Source organism: Lacerta agilis, chromosome 2, assembly GCF_009819535.1.
Source record: "Lacerta agilis isolate rLacAgi1 chromosome 2, rLacAgi1.pri, whole genome shotgun sequence".
Lineage (NCBI taxonomy): Eukaryota > Metazoa > Chordata > Lepidosauria > Squamata > Lacertidae > Lacerta > Lacerta agilis.
Window position 1 is genome coordinate 10,037,223 of NC_046313.1, and position 24,685 is coordinate 10,061,907.

At 41.9% G+C, this 24,685-nt stretch overlaps 2 protein-coding genes and 2 long non-coding RNA genes across 5 annotated transcripts; 2 read left to right on the forward strand and 2 right to left on the reverse strand.

Annotated features, from left to right (window-relative positions):
• Positions 1-3,509: 3,509 nt before the first annotated feature.
• On the reverse strand, positions 3,510-5,587 carry LOC117040641. Of its 2 annotated transcripts, XR_004425883.1 has the most exons (4): positions 5,502-5,587; positions 4,810-4,967; positions 4,312-4,341; positions 3,510-3,630 (listed from the first exon to the last, which is right to left on the reverse strand). It is a non-coding gene; the product is annotated as an uncharacterized LOC117040641 (long non-coding RNA). The 2 variants fall into 2 exon arrangements; XR_004425882.1 differs by lacking the exons at positions 3,510-3,630; positions 4,312-4,341 and adding an exon at positions 4,374-4,469.
• On the forward strand, positions 4,952-8,104 carry HOXC11 (homeobox C11). The gene is made up of 2 exons (XM_033138528.1): positions 4,952-5,671; positions 7,079-8,104. The coding sequence occupies exons 1-2, from the start codon at positions 4,993-4,995 to the stop codon at positions 7,309-7,311; spliced, it is 912 nt and encodes a 303-aa protein (XP_032994419.1). The 5' UTR covers positions 4,952-4,992; the 3' UTR covers positions 7,312-8,104.
• Positions 8,105-11,422: 3,318 nt separating this feature from the next.
• Positions 11,423-24,586, forward strand: HOXC10 (homeobox C10). Its single transcript, XM_033138530.1, has 3 exons — positions 11,423-11,625; positions 18,954-20,129; positions 23,550-24,586. Exons 2-3 carry the CDS (start codon positions 19,274-19,276, stop codon positions 23,825-23,827), a joined length of 1,134 nt encoding a protein of 377 aa, XP_032994421.1. The 5' UTR covers positions 11,423-11,625; positions 18,954-19,273; the 3' UTR covers positions 23,828-24,586.
• On the reverse strand, positions 16,331-18,984 carry LOC117040650. Its single transcript, XR_004425887.1, has 4 exons — positions 18,882-18,984; positions 17,182-17,326; positions 16,624-16,730; positions 16,331-16,440 (listed from the first exon to the last, which is right to left on the reverse strand). It is a non-coding gene; the product is annotated as an uncharacterized LOC117040650 (long non-coding RNA).
• Positions 24,587-24,685: the final 99 nt, after the last annotated feature.

The window sequence follows — 24,685 nt, forward strand, 5'->3', positions numbered from 1 at the left end:
TTGATTTAAATACATCGGGGTATTTTATTTTTCCTTGGGAAGTTATTGCATTGCTGTTGCACGAAAAAAAAAATCATTCCTAGGCTGTGATCCCGAACACATTGACTTGTAAGTCACTTGCATAGAATTCAGTGGGGCTCATTTGCTTCCAGTGAGCTGCATCGCTGAAGACTCACAGGTCATAATCCTAAAGCGTCAAAAGTTTGGGATTCTTTGGCCCAAAGAAGGCACGCGAAAACGGCTGCTTGAAATGTTTGGGTGGCTTCCCATCCCCAAATCTCACAAAAGTAATCCTTCATCCCCTGTGTAGAGAACCTATCTTATTGTAGGCCGTAGAAATACCTTAGGGGCGTCCGCTTCCTTCTGAAATTCGGGGGAAATCCGCCAAGAAAAGGCCAAAAGGCAAGATGTAAACATTTTCGTGACCCTATTTCTCCCTAGGAAAATCTTTAGGCTTGGGTAGTACATGTGCCTATGACTGAGATGCTGGGAGATGGAAAAATAGAGATATAGATTAGAAAATCTACATTTATGCATATTCTATGTGCCATAGTCTGCACATTTCTAAAAGAGAAACCCGTATGACGAATAAAAGCATTAATCGGTGTGGACCATGAAGTTAATCGAAATTTGCACTGATTTACATATGTTAATTTATCTCCCAAACTTATAAGAGGGCGATGAAACTAGTTTATATGAGATCCAAGGCTGGTTTGGACGCCACCTTACAAATCTTTGCCGTCCATAGACTAGTTGGCAAATGTTTGTTAGTTATGACCACGATGGGAACATTTCTTTGGCCAAACCCGCCACGACTATAATCGGAGCTAGGTTCTTTCAAAGTTCATTTTACCCACAGAAAAGTACGTTTCCTAGAAAGTCTTGTCCACGTGGATACAATTTTCTGCCTAAATATTAATAATAACAACAATAACAAAATACTGGGATGTGTTTTTATAGTGTGATCTTGGTTCTGTCGGGCAAATGACCCGGCAGCTGAAGAAGGGAATGCAATGCCATGTTGAAGTACACTTGGCGAGCCACAAACAACCAGGAGGGTGAATATATACATATGTCTAATTACACCTAGGAACCTCTGCCTAGCAATTGACACAATCCAGTTCTCTCTGCCTGCTCTGCTCTTTCCTGTGGATCTTCATAGTGAGACACACCATCACACAACTTGGGGAGACACTGTCACAACGCACCTACTTTGAAAGGTTTCTCCTTTTCTTACTTCTTCTCTCTCTCTCCCTTATATATTAAAGAGAGTTTTTTGGCAACTAATTTTTTTTAAAAAAAAGTTTTTTAAAAAGTATTTCTTGGCTGTGAAGATAAAATCTATCAACGACTAAAGCACTCAAAGAACTCTACGGTTTATTTGCCTTTATGCTCAATGGGCTGTTGGGTTTTTTGTGTGTTGTGGATTTTTTTTAAAGTTTTTTTTTTTTTTTTTAGTGGAGACCAAAAGGAATGTGAGACTTCCAGCCTTCATTCTTCTGTTTTATGGTAGTCAGGGAATTGACTTTGGTCGTTCAAATTCAAGTGCTGTGGCTCCACAGCTGTCTTTTCTGTGCTTCTTCGCAGGAAGCCGACAAATCCTATACTTTAAACCGGGCTTTAAAAAACACAACGGCACTGGGGCTCGCTTGAGCTTATATCTACCTATTAAGAGCAATAAATTATTCGCACACCTAGAAGAGATATCCTGTGTGTTATACCCCACATGCTTTCAACAGCCACCCGCTTTGGACCCCTTCTGCTCGCCACCAATGCAGCCGGATGAGACACAGGAGAAATATCTGCCCCACCAGGAAAAGTGGGGAGAAGGAATAAAGAAGAAGAGGTGGGGGGGGGAATGGGCGGGCGCAACTCACTTTGCAAGAGATGTTGCAGCACACTTCCGAACCAGCACCTAGTACTGCAAATTTCTTCCGTTCCCCACTCCACCTCGGGCAGGTTCAATAAATAGTGTTTGGTAAGAAGGAGTGGAGAAAAATAATGATCCCCGTAAACAATATTTTTATTAGTGTGTAGTTAGCATGAAGATTGCTGCGTAAAAAAGAGGTAGTTGAAGGCTCCCTGACACTTTAATTAAAAGTTTGTGTCCAAAGCAGCATCCAACTCATAAACGGCAGAGCGAAGGAGAGAGCCAAAACAGACCATCCCTGCAGAAGCATTGCACTATTCCTGTCCCCCTTCTCTCACACACAACACGCACCCATCTTTTCTTCCCCACGCGCGGAGGTGTGTATTTGGTGAGGAGCTCAGAATGGCTTGGAACCTGGAAGCGCGTTTATCTGAAACCTCTGCGGGGGAGGCATCCTGCGTCCAAAGACGCAGAACAGTCAAAACTGAAGAACGTCGCCCGTAGGCTTATGAACTTAAAAGGACAGGTTGATCAGAGGGCTTCACGAGAGAGAGAGAGAGAGAGAGAGAGAGAGAGAGAGAGAGAGAGAGAGAGAGAGAGAGAGAGAGAGAGAGAGCCGCCATGTTTTGTTTAGGTTTTGTCTGTAGGATCACTTAATAAAGACTCTGGATTCGAAACAAACCCACCCTATAAAAGTCCCACTGTGGTTTTTAAGGGTATCCTTCAGTCCCGAGTCACACACGACCTTTATAGATTTTGATCTCCTGTCCGGTATAGTCAGTTTCCTCTCCGTGACCAAAAAGCATTTTTTTTTGTTTCAGTCATTCTGTTCATTAATCTCATCTTCCCTTTTTGGTTTCAGCAGATGTCCCTTCCTATCCTGGGGCGTCTTCGTCGCTGCCAGACTGCTTAGGTATCTGTTCTACCTGCTGACTAAACTCTACCTGGTGGTTTTAAAAGCAAAAAGAGCCTCCCGAATTAAAATGAATTATGGGGCAAATGAGGTCATCGCAGAGCGTCACCTTTTGTATCACAAGTTGCTAGATTTCTCTTCTTCTTTAAGGATTTGTTCAAGGCTTACCCAAAGGAAAAGCTTCACAACCACAAAAATCATAGCGTTAAAAAACAACCCCTCGGTTCCCACATATTGTTATATATATACCAACCCGCCATGTTCCTGGACTTTGTTATTTGTTCCTGAGAGTTTAATTTACTGCAACACGAATTGACAGGATATCACTAGTAAAGTCATTTTGCCCTCCTGATGCTGTGTGAATTTTGTTATGAGGCTTTTAAACTGTCCAAAACTGGAGCCAGCGATGGAGATTAAGGCGAGAGGATTCTATGTAAACAAAGCAAAGTTTTTGGGTCCTACACACACACACACACGCACGCAAGCAAGCACACACACTTCTTTGAAGAGAGAAAAGTGAATTAAAGACAGAAATAAAGGCAGAGATGAGAGCAAAAAGACAACAAAACATTGGAGATATTTTGCATCAGGTGGAAACTAAACATTTTTATTTATTTATTTGCAGATCAATCACAGGACCTTTTTTAAATTTAAAAAACAAAACAAATGAAAAAGTTGTCAATTCTGGCGCAAAATCTATTTGATGAGCCTGTGTGATCATCTGAAAGACAGAAGAGTTTTAAGCACGCATCCTTTGTTTAGGGGGACTTTACTGGATATGCCAGCAGCCTCTATCAGCTGTCAATATTCTCTAAACGCCTTTATAGCATGGCTTTCTGGATCATGACTGAAAGAAGACACTTTAGGTTAAAAATTGTCTGAAAGTCAGGAGGAATGTTCTACAAGACACCTTTTACAAATATTCCTACTTCCAGCTTTAAAAATCTGAGGGAATTACAAGGTGGGCGGTGAGAGCACCAAATACAAGGACAAATGACTTTAATAAGAATCCTGTTTATTTATTTTTTTCAGTGAAACCCCCCCCCCTGCCTTTTCTTTCGCTGGCAGAATAAAGGTCGCAAGGCACCGTGAACATACATTGATTGACAATAAACAGCTGCATTAAATATTCAATATACCACTCTTACATAATAAATATTTAACCAAACGTTAAAGGGGGCTCTCGAATATTTATTGGCCCTATGTCCTGATATATTCTCCCTAATTCCAATACTCTGAAGTCATTAAGCCCACGCCTCAGAGGGTTTAGGTTCGGGCTTAAATCCCTAGAAAAGTTTCGAAGTTTATTCTGCTCCTCGCATATTTGGGATACGCTGCAGGAGGTGTGCATTCTCTTTGACAGATTAGGTGTCCTTATGCATACCTGAGATCCATACATAGGCATCTATGTAGCCTATGGTTGCTCCCCTATATACCTATCTGTTCCAAAGTTCCCACTCACACCCACTCTATGGAGATGTGCCCCGGACTCCTGGAGCAAGATCTTGATAAATGTTTGAAAACTTACTGAAGAATCTTTATCCAGTCCCCTGGGCTTCTAACAGTTGAATCCACATTTTTTTAAAGAAAAGAAAAGAAAAGAAGACAGAGAAGAAAAGAAGAAAAGGGGAAATAAAAGAATATGTCTGATCATGCCTAAAATGTGACTTGCATGGAAAGAACCGCCTAAAAAAAAAGTAAGAGAGGAAAAATTACAGTTAACACATCCTTTAGACCCTCCCTCGCCTCCTCCACCCCTGAGCTACCCCCACCCAACCCCATATCTGAATCCTCCTGAACAACTGAAAGCAAAATCCAAATAGGAGAGAGAGAGAGAGAGAGAGAGAGAGAGAGAGAGAGAGAGAGAGAGAGAGAGAGAGAGAACTTCACCAACCATCCCCTCGCTATCTGCTTTGAATGCTTACAAGGGGTGTGCCTGGAAGAAAATGAATACAAATCTGCGATTGATTTTCATAATGTTTCTGCGGTGTTTGAAAACCAATCGTTTGAACCTCTGAGATCTTACCTAAGTGAACCACTCCTACGCTTCTAAGTGCTCCAAACTGATATATGACAATATCTACTTTGGATCACGTGTCCTGGAGAGAGCGACTAAGACGGATAGCGCGTCATCTCGCCTTCCCAAATTTTTCCCCCTCTGCACATCGGATCCAAAACATCTATCTATAGGAGCAAGAAAAGGAGAAAGATGTTTAACTCAGTGAACCTAGGAAACTTCTGCTCCCAGTCGCGCAAAGAGCGGAGTGCTGACTTTGGAGAGAGAGCAGGTTGCGCTTCCAATCTCTACCTCCCCAGCTGCACCTATTACGTCCCAGAATTTTCAACTGTGTCATCTTTCTTGCCACAGGCCCCCTCTCGCCAAATCTCCTACCCTTATTCCACTAACCTCTCTCAAGTGCAGCCAGTGCGAGAGGTCTCCTACGGGCTAGACCCCTCGAATAAATGGCACCATAGAAGCAATTACGCCTCGTGTTATTCCGCCGAAGATCTGATGCACAGGGATTGCCTCCCGCCTTCCACCATGACCGAAATGCTAATGAAAAACGAAAGCGTGTACAGCCACCACCACCACCCCAGCTCCAACCACCCGGCGTCCACGGGCTTCTACTCCAGCATGAACAAAAACAGTGTCCTCCCGCAAGGCTTCGACCGGTTCTTCGAAAACGCCTATTGCTCCACCGAGAACCCGCCCGAGACCTGTTTGCAGAAGACCGAGAGCAAGCTGGAGACCGACTCCCAGCCCACCGCGCTGTCATCCCGCGGCGACCAAGGCGTAGACCCGGAAGACGAGGAAGAAAACACCAACCCGGGCTCTTCAGCTTCGTCCTCCTCTGTCAACAAGGAAGGGAGCAAAACCAGCAACTCGAGTAGGTAGAGAAAGCAGTAAATGGAAAGGTTAAGGGACTAGCCCGCTGTTTTGTCGGTCAAATTTTATGTGGAGTTTTATAAGCATTCAAAGGATTTTATTATAACCTACAAAGCTCTTTCTTGCAACGAGAAGAATTTTTACGATGGGAAAGGCTCTTTGAGAAAAATGGAGATGTTAGGCGCAGACACAGTATCTCAGAGTCTGTGAAATTTTAAAAGCACACCATGGTGACAAATATTAACTTTGATCATGAACTTACATGAGCATTTTAAAAGGATTTGGTCCCGGGCTTCTGAGGGTAAAAGGCAATTGGGCAGAACACTGCTCTTGCTTCCTGTCCTCGCGAGGAGGCACTGAGAGATGCACGCGAGCGAGCGGGGGGGGGGCGGCGGGTGGTGTTATTTTTTCCCCCTATTGAAAATGCATGCAGAAATTCAAATATATATCTATATTGCTATGAATGTGGGAAAAGGGAATGCAACGTTTTCACGTCCTCATTGCATCCTGTGTTGTTGTTCTTGCTCTTGTTGTTGCAAATTGCATTGCTTAGGCGTAGTTCCTTGGGTGATTTCTTATCAAATAGACAACGTTTATTTTGCTATTAAATGTGTTTCACACACACAAACTTTAAGTATATTTTAATATACTCAGATGCTGTTAGATATTCATATATAAGTGGGTTTATTTTCATTTTTAAAGCAACAACAACAACCCTAAATCGAAGCAACTGATCAAGCAAATGCACAATGGATGTTTATTTATTTTTTCATTCATAGATGAATGGAACGCTAAGTCCTGCATGAACTTACACACAGACACACACACACACACACACCCAGGCGCGCGCACACGTTGTACAGTATTTGCAATTATGTTTGCTGCCTTGGGGAACACATTGCTTCCCATTTTTGACTGCTCAGATATGTTGCTTTGATTCTCTCTGTGTGTATGTGTGTGCTGAATGTATTTGGAGGGTGGCGTTCCCGATAATCAAAAACTTAGCCCTCATACTTCTAACGTTGCTCCTGCTGACTCTGTAAGAAAGGCGGCAGATTTGCAGTTTGGACGTGTATGCTTCCCAGCTGCTTCGCCGGCTTCCTTCCCCCAGCAGTTATTGTTGATTATTGCACTCAGGAATCCCTTTGGAAAAGCCCCCCAAAACAGGGGGAAATGATCATGGGTTCAAAACAGGAAAGGCTGTCTTCATGGCTGTGTTGTGGTACACATGTCTGTTAGGATGTTACACATGGCCGTAGGATGTGCTTCCAGATGCGTGTGCGTGTGAGAGAGAAGCTATGCATTTGAGCTCTTGGTGATGGGGGGTTACTGGGGCTCTGTTGTGTCATTTGCTTAGTTATTTTCACTCCCTCCTGGTTGTATTTTTCTCCCTCCCTCCCCCCTAAAGGTGCCCCCCGCACAAGAAAGAAGCGATGTCCCTATTCGAAATTCCAAATCAGAGAGCTAGAGAGAGAATTTTTCTTCAATGTCTACATAAACAAAGAAAAAAGGCTGCAGCTGTCCAGAATGTTGAATCTCACTGATCGACAAGTTAAAATTTGGTTTCAGAACAGAAGGATGAAAGAAAAAAAACTAAGCAGAGACCGCCTGCAGTATTTCTCTGGAAATCCCTTATTGTGAACCTCTTTTGTATATTATATATACATACATACATATATATATATAAATAAAAAAATAAAAATAAATCCTCTGCTCGTTGAAGTATTCTGTGTATGAAGAAGGGACGTTGCAAGCACGGTTTGACTGTGGAGTCTTCAAGCAACCCTCAGAGTTTTCAACCTTCTCCGTCCTTCCTTATATTTGTATGTTTGGGACCTGGTTCAGGGTTTATACACTTTCCCCGATTACCTAAACGTTGAAAGGACTTGAATACTGTGTGAACTTTTAATTTAACGTTTAGCCTTGAAGAAATGGAATTATTTTTATCATCGGTGTTTTGTTTTGTTTTGTTCACCATCATCATCATCATCATCATCATCACCATCACTTAAGTCATCTGTGTTCGATGGAGGAAACTACATTGCTGTGTTCACGACAGTATGCACCTACTTCTCCTTATTTTGATATGCAAGTTGATGATGCATCTACGCAAAAGCACCTCCCAAAGTCTTCGGTTGGGAGGAGGGCTTTGTCTGCGTGTGCGTGGAGGTGTGTGTGTGTGTGTGTATCTGCCCACACGTGTTCATCCGTGCACACGCACTCCACTCCATCAGGGTTCCACTGCTGTACATGCCAAGGACTGTTGTTCATTGAAATCTAATTTAAATAACCTGTCCAAGAATTGGTATCACTATAGGGATGTGATTTCCATTGATTTCCCTCATGTATCTTTTATATATTCATATTCTATGCAGTCCCAGGTTTGATTTCTTTCTTTCTTTCTTCCCCTCTTTGCATCTGGAGAGAGGGTAGGGGTGGGGGATGGGCGCGGGGGGAGGAATGGGGAATGGACTACAATAAATTCGCAATAACTGTCTCTTAAATGGTATGTAAATGCTTTTTTTCCCTTTCTTTCCTGGACGTGGGAGACCAAACTGCAGCAGCAAGAACAAGAACAACAGTAACAACCACAATTATAAATAAATCTTTGTGTATGTAAAGAAGTGAATCCCGGGAAACTCTGTGAAATTCTGTGGCAAATAAAGACATTTCAAGCTGTTCTACATTATGATTTTATTTGACCATTTTATTAGTATTTCCCTCTTAAAAGACTCATTGCGGTCAACGTGGTATGGACTTTCCTATGGCCAAATGGTTAAATTGTGTGTGTGCCTACGCCTGCATACATACACACACACACATATATATATATGCTCACATACGCATGCGATATGATATAGCCAAATTAATATGAACCTTCTGCGTTTAACTAGACATTTGTTGTGGAGTTCATTGTTTTCATCATTGCATTCAAATTTATAGGAATTTCTTGGCCCAATAATACAGCTCTGTGCTTGGCTCCAGATGTCTTTGTCTGTTTTCCCAATGTAGTTAATTTTTTTATTTCTTTTCCCTCTTTCCCCCACCCCACCCCACCCTGGAAGAGAAATATATTGCAATATGCTGAAATTGGTGGTTAATGAGCAATATTGCAACGTGCTTTTTTTGTTTTCCTTTTCCTTTTCAAAAAGCACAACTAATGGGATGGCTGCTAATGAGCGCATCTCTGATTGCAAACACAAAAGAAGCGGAAATTTTCGTAATGTCAAGCATAAAGAAGCTCCCCCTCCCCTTTTGCCTCTTGCAATGCACAAATGCAAAGTCAAGTACTTAATTCCTTCTCTTAAACAAAAACAAGTTCAACTCACAGACATAGGGGCAGAAGTGCAATTTTACGTTTACAACTCCTCTCTCCGTTAAATAAATGTAATTTTCTTCACAGTCATAAGGCAATGAGCAGGAAGATGCTTTCACTAGTTGAATGTATTTTTAAAATTTTGTGTGGCGTTGAAGAATATAACCATGCTGAATGGTCAGTCTGTCTCCTACTCTAAATCTACCAATTCATTCTGGACGAATCCTCGTGTTGCTCACATTTGGTGTCTGGAGGTGTCTGTAGCTTAAAGGGCAAGCAGTAACAAAATTATATTTCCCCTTCACAGGCAATGTTGAGTTCCTCACGGGTTGCTTCTAAAATGCAACCATTTGCAATGCAAATACTTTGATGTTGCCTTTGCGGTTGGATTTGTCAGCGGTGGGGAAACCCACAAAAATGTGCTTCGTTTGCAAGAAAAGAGGAGGCAGAGAGGAAAGAAACTTCAGCTTCCTTGATAGATCCATCTTCCAGTTCGCCATGATGCTATCTGAAAGGGTTATGTTAACAGAAATGTTTCTCATTAGAAGAGATGAAGGGAAAAGATAATGTATAATAATAGGGGCATGTCCGTGTTTGTATATAAACAGACGTATACATACACGGGATGGAAAATGCTCTATTTTGCATTTATTTGTTTTTCTCCCTTCTTCCTCCTGGTGCGTGAGTGTGGTAGCGTGGTTGTTTCCTGAAGAGTCTGGCGAATACGGATGTAGGGCCTATAACCTCCCTCTTCCTTGGATTAAACACTCAAGGTCTACTGTAAATATGTCCTTGTCATGGGTGATTCTTTGGTTTGTGGTGCCATGGAACCCAAGGTGGATCAGAGAAGGTCCGAAACAGCCCTTAGGAGAAAAGTGGAGACAACCATCCACCCCACTCACACGCGGGGATGCAACCAACGGTCAGAGGAAACAAAATGGCGCGTCTTTCTGATGGGGGGGGGGAAGGCGCCCGCCTCTCTTTAAGGGGCGACTTCTAAACTTTTCCAAGGTTAGGGGGAAACTTAAAACGTAGGTGCAATAAGGTGCACATCGCCAGGTCAGAAAGTCCAGTCAATACCCCGTGACTGCGGCGGTTGTCTGGACAAAGGGGGAGACTAGTCTAGACATTGTAATAAAGACTGCAGCACTAAACAGCTTAATTTTTCCTTAATTACCACCGTCTGGCCATAGAAAAAGACTTCCGCAGTAAATAGTAAACAAATAAGGGTGTCTTTGCTTAGCTTTCTTCCAGTTTCTCCCCCCCCCCTTTGCACACACACACACACACACACACGCTCCGACTCCTAACTTTCCCCCACTTCTCTCCTCTCCGCCACCCCCCCCCATCCCACCTCCTTTTCCACGTCTTTGGCTGGGGCTGCGACACAATGAAACTGGAGGCCTAGTTCAAAGTTTTCTCGAGCTAAAATGGAATGCCAGTTGTAAAATCCAAGTTTATAGACCATGTGGGACTTTACAAGGGTATTAAGCAGCAGTGCGAGGTAGGGATAACCCGTTAATGTTCTTCGGGGTTTTTCCTTTTTCTTTTGGAAGGGGACTATTTAGCTAGGGGAGTGAGTGGGGTACCATTTAGGAGCAGGGGTGTAATTTTTTTAGCCTTGAGATGCCACTTCTGCCTCCCTTCCCTCCTCAAAGTCGAGGCATCCTAGCGGCAATATAGCCTAATAGCCAAGTGTACTTTATACGCTAGCGTTATGTTGGTCGCATTGTGTTTAAGGGGGGGAGAGACGAAGGAGACCCCAAGAACAACAACAAAAAATGTGAATATATGATGTCTTTGAACTTCAATGGAGTCAAGTCCATCACCTTTAACCCTTTTGTAATAAACCGGAATCAGAAAGGCCCTCAGATTCTTTTTTCGGTTTTTTTTTTTAATGTTCCCGCCTACTGAGTTAAGAGTCCAGCAGCAGGCGGCGATACGTGGGTTGTGGGTTTGTGGGTGTGGGATACACACACATACACACACATACACATATGACATCCATTTGAATATATATATAGACTCACGCATTACAAATACTGATTTCGAATCAAGCCTGGTGTTTATGGTACTTAATATTTACTTCAGTTGCTCAGCGATTTAATATTGCTAGAATATTAGCTCTCTCTCTCTCTCTCTCTCTCTCTCTCTCTCTCCTCTCTCTCTCACACACACCAGCACACATTCAAGCTTTATTATTGTTATAAACCTTTTGATATCTTAACGCATGGAAAGTTTTTATAACTTTGTTTGGCATAAAAGTTTTACAAGTGCCCCCCCCTTCTCTCTCTCTCTCTCTCTCTCTCTCTCTCTCTCTCTCTACCTCCCTCTCCCCCCTCCTTCTTTTCCTCCTCCCTCTAAATTCCTAGCACGCATTTGGGGCTTTGAATAAGACAACTTTATTTCTCGCTCGGAAGGTCCATCAGGATAAGGTCCTCTCCCTCATAGGCTGGGGATCTCGGTGTAAAGCCACGTTAATGGCACACAGGCTAATTGCGAAGGACCTCTTGGTGTGACGTGCAAACACACAGCTAAGAGAACCTGTTTCCTGTCCCCCTGCCTGGAATCCCTCCTTAACGTATTGGAAGCTGCTAAGGAGGTGACATTGTTGGGAGATATAGCTCAGAGTGAGGAAGGTGAGGGGCGAGTTTTTTTAATTGGATTCTGCGCAGGACTTCTTTTGTTTTTTTTTTAAATGTTAATTGGAGTGCAAGAAATAAGTTCTCCCGTTTTGTTATTGTTGCTGTTTGTTGTTTGTTTGCGAAGTGCAAGCTGGTCCCCCAAACCACCACAACCATCAATGGGCACTAGAGCTGGGGGAGATGGAGATGTGCGCGCGTCCGGGTGTATTTCTGCGTGTGCCTGGTGTGTTTTGTGCAGGCTACAGCTTGTATGTTGAACATGGCTGTTCACGGGCATGCAGACCCACGCACCTCTCGGCAAGTGGTCCCAGCAGCCCAGAGAACTCTCCTCCTCCTCCTCCTCCTCTGAGTCCTGGAGCTGAGCAACATAAACTTGACTGTGCAGCCTGCTCGCCGGTGGCATCATGTAAATAAGGCGACCCTGTTAAGCAACCCAGCAAAGAGCCGCCAGACCATTCGCCCTGGGCAAAGCTTTCCACCACCACTGGAGGTCCGCAAAGAGTTGGGACATTGGGGCTCGGAAGCTTGGCCTCGATGGACCCTGGAGAAGCCTGTCGAGGAGAGAAAAGGGGCAGTGGCTTTGGCAAGTGGACTTGAAGCTCCTATCGCCTTGAGCCGGTCTTCTTCGCCTGGTTGTGGATTCGGGGAGGGGAGGGGAGAGGGTGACTTTCGTCGCTCTGCTTGCAAGTAACTTCTGCGGGAGACACCTCCGAGCCCCCGAAGAAGAGAACCAGCCATGCCTGCCTGCCTGTAAATAAAATGCCCCCGCGATTCCCCATTTTGCTAGGGCGAGAGACTCTTGTGGGTCGTTAAGAGCAACCACCCTCCCCTCCCCTCCAAAAGCATAATTGAATGTACGATTAATTTTGTCTCCTGCCTTTCTTTGCACATCTGATGGGCACAAAGTTGGATGAAGGGGAGGTGGACTACGATAAGGCCTATTTTCTCTCTCTTTTTAATATGGATTCCATACTTTCAATCCCCCCCCATTTTGATTATCCTTATATGAATCTGAAGTTTACTTTGAGAGCAAAATTGATCAGGCTTTCAAATTATTATCATGCACCTTCATTCTTGTTTATATATTTTTTCCACAAAAAGCCACCCTTAAAATGGCGTCTCATTAAGGCCTCGTTTATACTCTTTTAATAAAGTTGCGAACTGTACGGATGTTCAACATATGTTAGACCTAAGCGGGTCTCTCTGCTTTTGATAACCACCGAATTACAACATGAAACCACAAGAATGTGGTTTGCAGCCTCGGAAGACTTTCGAATCTCTGCTGCAGCGAATGAAAATTGATCACGCTGTTGATAGGAGCCGTACCAAAAAAAATAAAAAATGTATATATGTATGTTTATTCTGGAGAAAAATAAAATAATAAAATGAACAATCAATGTTGTTTATGGACTGAAAGCAGAACCAAAAAAAAAAAAAAAAAGATGCTTCTCTACGTGGTTAAAATTAAGTCGACAACATTTTAAAAGAGCCGATCTAAGCAATACATGTACAGACCCATCTGCAGCCATTCTTTTCAAACGTTTTTAATGTAAACCTTATGTCTCGGTTCAAACGATTGCTAAAATAATTGGATACCCTTGTGCTGATCGAGTTTTTTTTCCACAGAAATTGCACCTTAAAAAAATGAGCAGCGGCTGCGGCTGATATCAACATTACAACTAAGGATATGATATTGTGGGCGCATATATAACTAAACTCCATGAAGCACTTATCACTTCCTATTGAAAACACCTATGCTGAAATGTTAACTAATTGAATGAAATAGCACCCACACGTCCTGCCACAGATCTTCGGAACACAGCGACGCAGGATACAGACTTTAGGCGGACTTATAGCCGAGGTTTTATTTGAACCGACGGCTTCTCGCTTTGGAGAAAGGATTCCAACACCTGTATCATTATTAACAAATTTTAACAGCCGAGGGCAAAACTAGGGAAAGAATACATATTTCGAAATAATCAGGAAATGTGTTTTTCCACATCTTTACGCAATAGCCTGCCCGGTTATATACTGCCATTGGAGGAAAGGCAGTTTCTGAGGTCTTTTGTCGTTAGTTTGTCTTTGGGTTGCTTTAAAAACAGGTAATTAACTAATTCTGTGTATCCTAAAATTCTCTCTCCGTGCGTTTTTCTTTTTCCTTCCCCCCTAAGAACATTGCTCTCTTCCCTGGGAAAAAATACTCTTTCTTTTATTCGTATTTTAAAAAAAAAAAATCTTAGAAAAAGAGGTAGCACCGGTGTAAATGAGCACGTATTTTTGAAAACCATTGAACCACACTTTAATGCAATAATAGAACTAAGTCAGAAAATCCTTCGAAAATACCAGGCATAGTACGATGGTTTCTCTCCTAATAAACGCAGCTTTGAATGATATGACCCCTTCAGCCTTTCTCTGCTTCTTTGTCAACTTATCAGGCTAATTGCACGAAGTAGTTTGCAATAATAAAGTATTCATAAGTCAGATAGATATCCCTCATCTATCAGGACCAGAGCCCCAAACCCCAAACTTAAAGCTTTTTTTTTCCCACATCACCTTTCAAGCTGAAATTGGAACGGTATCAGGAAAAATCAAATGCTAACAAATAGTAGGCAATATATTCATATTATTGCTTCTCTTCTCAGTGTGTGATTTTAGTTAAGAAGAGCCTGTCGGAGAAGGCCAGTGGCCCAGCGACGTTGATGTTCCCAATGCAACCTTTAACATTGCTTAAACTCCCCCCCTTTTTGCATTCTGTGTGCGTTGGGGGTATACAAACACGTAGAAAGAGAGGGGGGGAGAGAGGAGCAGCAGCCTGAATACTGTCACTGGTGTGTGTGAACACCACGAAGTAACTCTGGACAACTTTGGTCTCCACCACCCAAAACAAAGAAAAGGTGGTCAACCTCAGGCCGGTCTTTTTGGTTACTGAAGATTCTATGTTGGAGGTAGAAATAACTTGAGCACTTTTCAATACCACCTCAAGGAACATAATATCATTCCATAATTCTTTGACTTAAGTTACTCCGAAAGAAGGAAGCAGTATAAGAGGGATTGTAAAGTTTGATAGATTTCTTGTGGTGATAGTTTACAGTTTCTAAGCCAACATCTAAAGGCGTGGGTTTTATTTTTGCATCACTGTTATTGTACTCTAGTGTACTTTGCCATAAATCAGAATTATTTCCTCCACAACACGGGGCATAATACCAGGCAGGGGGAGAAAAAAAAATACAAATTTAAGGTAATCATTAAAGTGTTGCCACCAAATACTTCTTAGAAGCGAAAATGAATGCTCACTATAAAAATGTTAAGGGGGGGAAGTTGGTTAAAAAATTACAATGGACGTAAGAGACACTTTCCACGCATAACTCACGGTTAAATAATTAGAAGGAAAAGGGAACAGGTAAAATATTATGTGCAAGTTTGAGATGTGCTTTTACGTGAGTTATTCGACACGTGCATCTTTTTTTCTTCCTTGCTTGCTTTTTTTGGGGGGGGGGGGGTTCTTTAGATTTTTATGGGAAATGTGGTGCTCTGGCAGCGCGCCTGTGTGCGCGCGTGTTTGGGTTTCCCACCCACCCCATAGCCCCTCGCAGCCGCGTGCCCTCCGTCTCCAGCCCAGAGCAAAGCTCTAGGAAAGCAAAGGGAGACGGGTTTCAAGGCTCCTCTCCCCCCTTTTTTGGGTCAACTGAACTGTCTGCCTTTGGCATTCACAGAAAGAGCAACCAGACACCAAAGACAATAGCAGGACCGTCTGCAGTTTGCCTCATATGTCCAGACACTGGGAAGAAAGGAAGGAAGAAATCCCCTAATTTATTTATTTTTTTACTCCTCTTTGACTTAAAAAAAAATCACTTCCTGGCTTTTACTCCCGCGAAATCATACCGAAGTAGCCACAAGGCACTGCCGAACCCCACTCCACATGTGACCCAACTTAAAGTCCACATATGTATAATTTCTCCCACCCACCCCAATCTTTCTTACCCTCTTCCCCCACCCCCATTCTTTTTTTTTTTTAAATAAGGGGCATTGCATGTTTCATTTCCACCCTGATTTCCAAAGGAGTGTAAAAAACCCAGAGCAGGCTGTTATAGGTCTTTATTCCACACACAGGCTTTCTCCTTTTTAAGTTTTAATAGCATTTGTTGGTATTTATTTTCTGCAATTAGACTAAAGCATTTTTCCCAACGGGGGTTCTACTTAGGCTGATGGATTTTATTTCCCTTCACATTAATGACCCATGTTTATCATACTTCTAATTATTTTTAACTTTAAACAATATTCGGTCTCCGGGAGACATTCCCCAGCATTCCTTCAGCGCCAGATCCGCCAGATATGAAAAATACCTAGAATGATGTCAGGAAATATGCATTTCGCTGTTTGTGATGAAGCGGCTTCTCCTCCACGTCCCTCCATCTACTATGACCATCTCTCGCTCCTTCTCTTTGGCTGTTGTTTTATTTTGGGTAAGACTTTGACCGTCAAAGCCCACAAGAGACGCCTGGAATTAAATAACTCTATGGCTTTACATTTTAAAAAATGACTTCCGAGACACCTACGCTCCTTAAAATACATATGTATGAATATGTCAATAATCCTCAGTGAAAACAATGGCAGTCAAAACCACCAGCTTTTCTTACACGTATATACACACACATGTATGTGTGTGTGTGTGTGTACACACACATACAAAAAAATAATAATTTTATTTTATCTTCCTCATCTGCACACATTTAAAACGCCCTCTATCTTGTCTTCAGAGATATGGGCACAACATCTCATCCACTGAAAATTCCTTGGCGGTATGTGAATCTGTGAAGAGGATAAAAATCAAATTATTTGACAGGTTTCACCACAGTGCGGTTTGTAAATTCCTCTTCCTGCTTCCTAGTGTGCGTGTGTGAGAGGGAAAGAGAGAATATAACACACAGCAAGAATGCACAGCAGTAAATAAGGATATAAAAGACTTGGAAACACATTTTCATTTTCACTCACAGGGAAGGAAACGGGGTCAAATGTTGGTCTCTCCCCCCCACCACAAAATGCACATATGAAGACGTGTAGGGCTTCAGAGCCTAAAAATATTGAGTCAGCCACATGATCTGCAAAAAAATAAAGAAGGAAAGGGTGGGGGAGGGGTGGGTGGGGGTGGAGAGAGAGAACGGGAAAAAGCCATATAATGCCAAACTGCATTGGTCTTTAATTTCATCACCTATAAATGAGGAAGTATTGGTTCCCATGCTAAAGTTTTATCCTTTGCTTATAAATATTATGTGGAATTTTCGTTGGATATCATAAAACTGAACGATTTCTATCAAACTGTTTTAAAAAGACCTATGCAGATAACACAAATAGAGGCTATAAAGTCCCAAATAGCTTTCCAGAGGAAGCAAACGGCGTTTAAAGTGCAGGAAAAAAGCTCTTAGCGTGGCTGTATTTCGGGGTGGAGGTGGATTGTGGGGCGGTCGGGGGTGGGGGTGGTTGGGGTGTTTGAGACAAATAGAATGATGTGGTTTAAGACTTCCCTTGGCCTAAGATATTAAAACTTCTCACCCTTGAAGATGTGGAGGGGGCTGGTTTTGAAGGTGGGGGCCGGGCAGGCTGCAAGTCCTTCCGAAGCAACAGCCGAGTGGGACTGTAAAAACAGTTGTTGTAGAAAACATTGTCGTTAAGGTCTGATGGCTTCAGGTAGCCAGCACTGCATTTAAAACAAAAACACCAAAATATACATTACTGAAATTGCTCAAGTTCCTTACATACCCCACACCCTACCAAACTTTCCGGCTCAATTTTCCTCACCGTTTTCCTCATCTGTTTGAAAAGACTTCCCTCCCACTCCTTGAGAATGACTATGAACTCTTAAAAAGGTTTCAGATCCGTCGTAATGATCTTGAGATTCCCGCCGTTTAGCTAATACTGTTCCAGCTGCCATTATTAAGTATTGGTAGTATTAATATTCTCATTGTCTGGTACTATTCCTCTGTTTTTCATGGATTTAGCCACAAATCGTCAGATTCCTTAAAAAAAAAAAACACCCACACCCACACCCAAAACTATAGACATCATTGTCAAAGCGGGATTCTAACAGTGTAGTCAATTTGATATACACTAAATAATAATTTGGCTTAATTGCTACCCTGTTTAGAAAACGTCTAATAAAGGAAACAGCACAATGAAAGCACCTCGTTCAACATATCTTTATATCTGTAATACCAGTTATTATTCTGAGATCGTTAAGTTAAAAGAGAGAGAGAAAGCGAGAAGGAGAGGGAAGTCAGGATCATAAAGACTGAACGAGACTGGAGTAGGGAAAGAAGAACTAAGAAGAAATAAACACACACAGATATTTGCTTGGAGTGTAATCAATGAAAATAAGGTAAAAAAAACAAAACACCGTGTTTCATCGGACAACCTTTCTGCTCAATAAAGCACCCCTAAAATATCCAATAATTTAAAATTTCATTCTATTTAATTGTCGCAATTTCCTGAAGAGGGTTGGGGGATGTCCAGACTTCTTACCCTAAGAGTAGAGGATACTTCTGTGCTCTCTCCCATTGATATATTTATTTTGATGCCATTTTGGGAAGTTTATTAACAAACCAGTGCAGAGCTTCTGAGTCAATGAAAGCAGGAATGATGAAAGTTTGCGGGTTTGGGAGTTGTTAGAAAGGAGAAGAACGTTTCATTCAGTATTTGCAGGGGAAATATTTTTTACAAAAGTACTCCAACGGAGAGAACAATTTTTATAATAGACTAGAAAGAACGATTAGCATGAAACAAAATCTAAAATGTCGCCAGTTCAATTATTAAGCTGGTTCCTCACGCGAGAAAACACCTGAACTTAATATAAAGTGACCCTAACGACACTGCTTCAGATTTCTCAAGGTGCTTTGACCTACGTCTTTAGGGAATTGCATTCAATATCGAGAGGTTTGTTTGCTTGTTTTCCAAATTAAAATGAATCAACCAAAGCAGTTCTGAAACAAGAAAAAAAAATGTCTGAAGGAACAGTTTTCATGCATTTCAAGTTTAGCTATTGGGGTGGGGAGGGGGGGAGAAAGAGGGAGAGAACGAAAAAGAAAGAGAAATTCGATATAAGGAGAAGGAATGGCGGGGGAGTTCTTTTGGGGTTTGGGGTTGATTAATTATTTGCCCACAAGAAATTAGACTTATCTTAAGAGGTTAGGCGAGAAAAAGAAAGGGTAAGAATGAAAGAAAAGAGTAGGAGATGAAGGTGGGTTTTTTTTGCTGACCTTTTAATTTGAATTTGACTTTGCTTCTATTTACGCGTTCGCTTCCTTTATTTCCCCCCCACTCTGCTGTAGACACGCGTTCGTTCATTGGTAAACAAACTGGAGGAAAAGGGGGTCTCTCTCCTTTGTTCAACGTGAAGGTCTTGGGTTCTCTACCCTTCAGAAACTGATAGATGTCGCTGTTGCTCCACGCTGGTTTTCTCCTCTCTCAACAACTTGACCCCGGTGACGTCACCGGCGTCTGAATCATCAAGGCCATTTTCAATCCTCATTGGCCTGACAGTCACGTGGTTGGGACCAATGCGTGGATAATTATGGTGCTGATATTTTTCCCTAAAAAAAAGATGTCAGCCCCTGGCTGTAGTATTCCTCTTTAAAATCCCTCTCTGAAAATGTCATGTCCCAACAATGTGACTTCTAACTCGTTTTTGATGGACTCGTTAGCCGGTACCTGCAGAGGGGAGAATTATTCCTCTAACCAAGGAATGTATATGCAATCTGGGAACGACTTCAACTGTGGAATGATGAGGAACTGTGGAATTATCCCGTCTCTTTCCAAAAGAGACGAGGTGAATAACGCCAGCCTGTCTCTCAACACCTATCCATCTTACCTTTCTCAGCTAGACACCTGGTGTGACCCCAAAAATACTTACCGAATCGAACAACCTGTTGCGAGACAACTCCCCTCCTGCTCTTTCCCAACCAATGTCAAGGAAGAAAATGCTTGCTGTATGTACAATGCTGACAAAAGAGCCAAAAACGCCGCTGAGGCGACCCTCTACCCCAATCAGATGCCTGAACCTTGCCTAAATGACCATGAAGTCCCCGTGCCCAGCTACTACCGAGCCAGCCAAGGTTATCCCTCCATGGAAAAGGCGTCAAACTGCAGCAACCCAAGCGAGTTTGAGGCAAGTTTTGAACCCAGGGCGAGCCTCAGCCAAAGGAGTGAGCATCTTGAACAACCACCACAACCACCACCACAACCACCTCCACCTCCACCCCCTCCACCACCACAGCAACCACAGCAGCAGCAGCAGCAGCAACCACCACCGCCACCACTGTCCCAACCAGGAGCTAAAGTCAGCTTCCCTGACAACACAAAGTCTGATAACCCTCAGAACACGTCCGCCAACGAAATTAAAACGGAAAAAAGTCTCCCCGCTGCCAAAATCAGTTCGTCGGAAACTGAGAAGGACATGAATAAATGCACAGACACCAGCACTGACAATTCTGACAACGAAGCAAAAGGTAAGGGGACTCTTCTGCACCTTAGGCAGCAGACTTTAAAATTACAATATTTATCGTGAAAGTTGTTAGTTCTGTTGTTGTTGTTGTTATTATTATTATTAAGAAAGCAATGGCCCTGGCATTGTGGCTCATTAGATGCGTTAACTTTTCTCTCTGCCCTTTTTAATGCAGTCCTTTCTAAACAGCTTACGCTTTCTGCTCACTTTCCTAAATAAGAGTATAATAATAATAATAATAATAATAATAATAATAATAATAATAATAATATAATAAATAACAAAAACAACGACAACCGAAATAAACAGAGTTGAGAATGAAGCATTTAAATGAGTGCAAATGCAAAAAAGCATTAGAAGTCCATGTTGCTGTGTGTGTGTGTGTTTGTGTTTTCTTCCTTCCTTTGGAGAGGAATGTGTTTTGGGGGGGGGTGCGTACTCAGGGTGAAGTTGCGAGCAACGTCGTGGTTTTTATATTTGCTAAGTTGATAAGTCTGTGGTAGGGAGCTTGTGAAATAATCTTAGTATAGACGAATGCCTTTTGGGGCTTGCAGGAAATTCTACCAAGGCTATTTCCGCTAGAAATGTGTGTGTGTGTTTTCCCCTCCTTTTCTTTTCTTCGTGGCTGATGCTTCTGGTTCTCCCACCGTCTTTCTTTCCTCTTTCCCCCTGGGTAACAATTTGCTATCTATTTCTCTTTACTTGCGAAGTCTGGGTTGCTTGTTAAAGGTGCGGCGGGACTGGGGGGGTGAGGGAGAGAGATGGGCAGTAGAGATGGTTTGCCAAGCACTTCAGAGTGGACTTGATTGTTGAGTTTCATTATCATTGCTGCATTCCTCATTGATAACCGCCGTTCCCGGCATCTAGAGTCTTGTTTGTACAGAAAACAGCTTCCCCCACCTCATCCCCAGCATTTACGTGCGTGGAGCATCTGTTTCAAGTTTAGGTATTCTAGGAAAATGAGCCTTCCAGTTATGATGAGGTGTGTTACATTGGTGGTGGTTTGTGCGTTTAAAATAAACAATCCTGAAGGCGAAGATCTGTCTGGCTTTTATTAGATCCATTTGGAAAAGAGGGGGATCTAAGTATTTGTTTAAGTAGAAAGAAAGATGAAAGAAAGAGGGGGCACATAAACGTCTTCTGCCGTAAAAAGGGAATGAAATGTGTGTAGACCAAAAATGCAACTGGGAGCGGTTTCAGATAAGAACAACGCCTTTTATGAGTTTGGCTTTGCTGTGCGGATTCAAATCCTCTCAGAGCCTAAGCATTGGGGAATATGCTTAGAAAACAAGCAGAAGAGAGATTTATTGTCGGGTTATATGTAGCCCCGTGTAAGCACGTGCATACGACACATACATGGATACCTGTGGTACATACATATGTATGCACGTATGTATGCCTTCATCAATACATATGCATACGCACATTGCCTGCTGGGGTACCACAAAAGGAAGCAGGCTTTCTACCCCTTATTGTTTCTCTCACCTGATATAGTATTTCATTCATATATATATATATATATATATATATATATATATATATATATATCCCCACACGTTCCTTTTCGGGGTACCGAGGAATGAATTATTTTAATCCGCCAGTTCAACTGCCTTAGAGAAGGGAGAGAAAAATTGCAAAGTCAAGGTTATGGGAGGGAAATCGCTACAAAAGGTATCAGCCAAAGGTGTTTTCTTTGCTACGGAAGTCCTATATTTTCCGTGTAAGTCAAATTAGCAAAAATAAATAAACATGATTGGCGTTTTGATTTGGAATGAGAGAAGCGCTAGAATAAAATATTTTTTTCCTTTCATGATGATTTGTCTGCGAAATGTCCCGCCTAGATTTTCAAACTTCCCTTTCCTATTTTTCCCCCCGGCGGGAAGGAACGAAAGGTTTGCCACTGAATACAGTATTTCATACTGTGCCATTTAGATATGGATATTATTATTATTATTATTATTATTATTATTATTATTATTATTATTATTATTTATTATTAAAGTCTTCACCCTTTCTTTTGTTGGAAATGGTCTGTTAATTTCCGCTTATGTTTCATGAGCCCTGCCCAAGCCGGGATACGGAAATGTGAGTTTTAGAGCTTAGAAAAATGGAAAGCTTTCGAAGGAATTTGCAGGGTTCAATGGCAGTGGTGGCGAATGTGTGAGATGTATTGCAACGCAACCACAACTTGGGTTTGCTTCTTCGTGTTGTTGTCTTTTTGGGGGGAAAGGTTATTTGCCTTTCAAGGTTCTGACCAGAATTCCAAGTAAGTGATTGTGTGAATCTGGCACACACACAAATGAAGAAAGGGAAAAAAATTAGACCCGTAGGCTGCTATAATTGCAAAACACCTCCCCTCCATTCACACACTCACACCTTGGATAAATGTTAGAGTGTCACTACTGCCAACATTCCAGCATACCCAAATTCAAATCCGAGGTGTTTATGTATGTGTATGCGCGTCTGGAGTGTGTTGCAATGGCTGCCTCTATGGAAATTGTATGTGCCTGCATGAGGGTTACTAGGAGAACGTCAGTACAGTATTTTGGGGTGGAAAACAAACAAGTGTAGGTTTCGTTTTTGTTTTAAGTGTGGGAAGTTATTCTTTTGCCAATAATAAAATGATGCATTTCACAGAGCCTTAACGGTCAAAGAAAAATTGAGTCTAGTCCATTGGTGGGTAGGGCGAGGACCCACAAAACACCCACAGCCAGTTAAACAAACACACAAACAGAAAATTCTCCCCGTAATGTAATTTTCAGAATGGTGTTTTGCCTCGTTTTAAATATAAGCTGGTGCATTTCGAGTCAAGGGTTGAGTTTGCGTAGTGTTGTGGCATAAGCGCTACAGCTAGCTCGAGCAATTATAAAAGTGCTACTGTGGGTTTTCAAAATAGAAAAGAAAAGAAAAAAGAGGTGGGGGGAGCCTTCATGGCGTGCTCAAGGTGCAGGAATAATTTCAGAAAATTATATCCTGTTGACATGTTTGACACGTGGAAAAACTCTACGCCCGAGAAGAGTGCAAACAGCCTCAACGCCATTTGTGCATCACTAAGGGTATACCTTACGTGAACTATGCATAGTTTTTCAAACCATAAGTTAAGATCTGGCGTTGTGTTAGTTAAGATCTGGTGTTATGCATCTGACGCTCAGGTGAATATTGTGAATGGGAGGCTTAATCCACTCCTTTTTGAGAGACATTGGGTTTCGTTAGCTTGAAGCGATGGTTTAATTAGAATGCTAACATCTGTAAATAATAAACAAGGGAGACAGAGACATTTATTTGAGTATAGATTACTGTATTACTAAAAGAAGATGCTCTTTTTGTCATTGCTTTTTCTATTTAAAAAAAAATGCAGTCTTAAGCCTAGGAAACTCTCTTTGCTATTCCACAGATACTTATTTAATAATATTATTTTTAACAGAGGATATAAAGGCAGAAAACACTACAGGAAATTGGCTGACAGCAAAGAGCGGAAGAAAGAAAAGATGTCCTTACACTAAACACCAGACGTTGGAACTGGAGAAAGAATTCTTATTCAATATGTACTTGACCCGTGAGCGCCGCCTGGAGATTAGCAAGAGTATTAATCTAACAGACAGACAAGTCAAAATCTGGTTTCAGAACCGCAGGATGAAACTCAAGAAAATGAACAGAGAGAATCGAATTCGCGAACTGACTTCCAATTTTAATTTCACTTGAAAGTGTTCAATAAAGGGAAAGGACAGGGGTGGGAATCGTTACAAATCTTGTGCAGTATTCTTTTTTAATTTTTTCCCTGGGTATAAATGCAATGCGTATGGGAGGAGGGGGAGAAAGAGAGAGAGAGAGAGATAGAAAATAATAATGATAATGATAATAATAATAATAATCAAGACCTCAGGCTAGTGTGCAGTTCTATGATTTGGGTATTTACAGTCTGTAGAGCGAAGGCGCATCCATCGGTATAAGCATGAGAATATATATATATTGCATCAATGTTTCTATGTAAAATAAAGAGTAAGGCGGTTGCTTTAAAAAAAACAGCTTCTAAGATGTTTAAGTTATTCACGAGCAGCACAAAGGGAAGGAAAAGGGGAAACACTGAAGGACCTATTTCTATTGCCTTTTTATGTTTAGGGGACTAGGTGCGTCTGAAAGTTTGCTTTTCATATCCTAGGTGTAGCCTGCCTATTGTATAATAAAGATAATGGCTAAAATGAATTGCATTATGTGTCTGTACATGGAAGTGGCAGTGAGAACATGCTCACATTGTGTAGTAATGCAGTCTCCTTCCTATGAGGTGGTACTATCGACCATTATATTTAAGAAAAGAAAATAATAAAGCAGTATTGATATCTTATAATGGGGGGACGTCTGGGGTTTTTTTCCTTTTGTGACTGTTATTTAAATATATTCTGTATGTGGTATCCTTTGCATGTATCTTCCTTTATGGAGCCAAATAAATTTCTTAGAACCGTGTAGAACTGGGTATTTTTCAAAGTGACCCCCACCACCACTACCAAAAGAAGCACGCTCCCCCCCCCTCTTCTATTTCTCTATGCAGAGTATTTTTTTCCC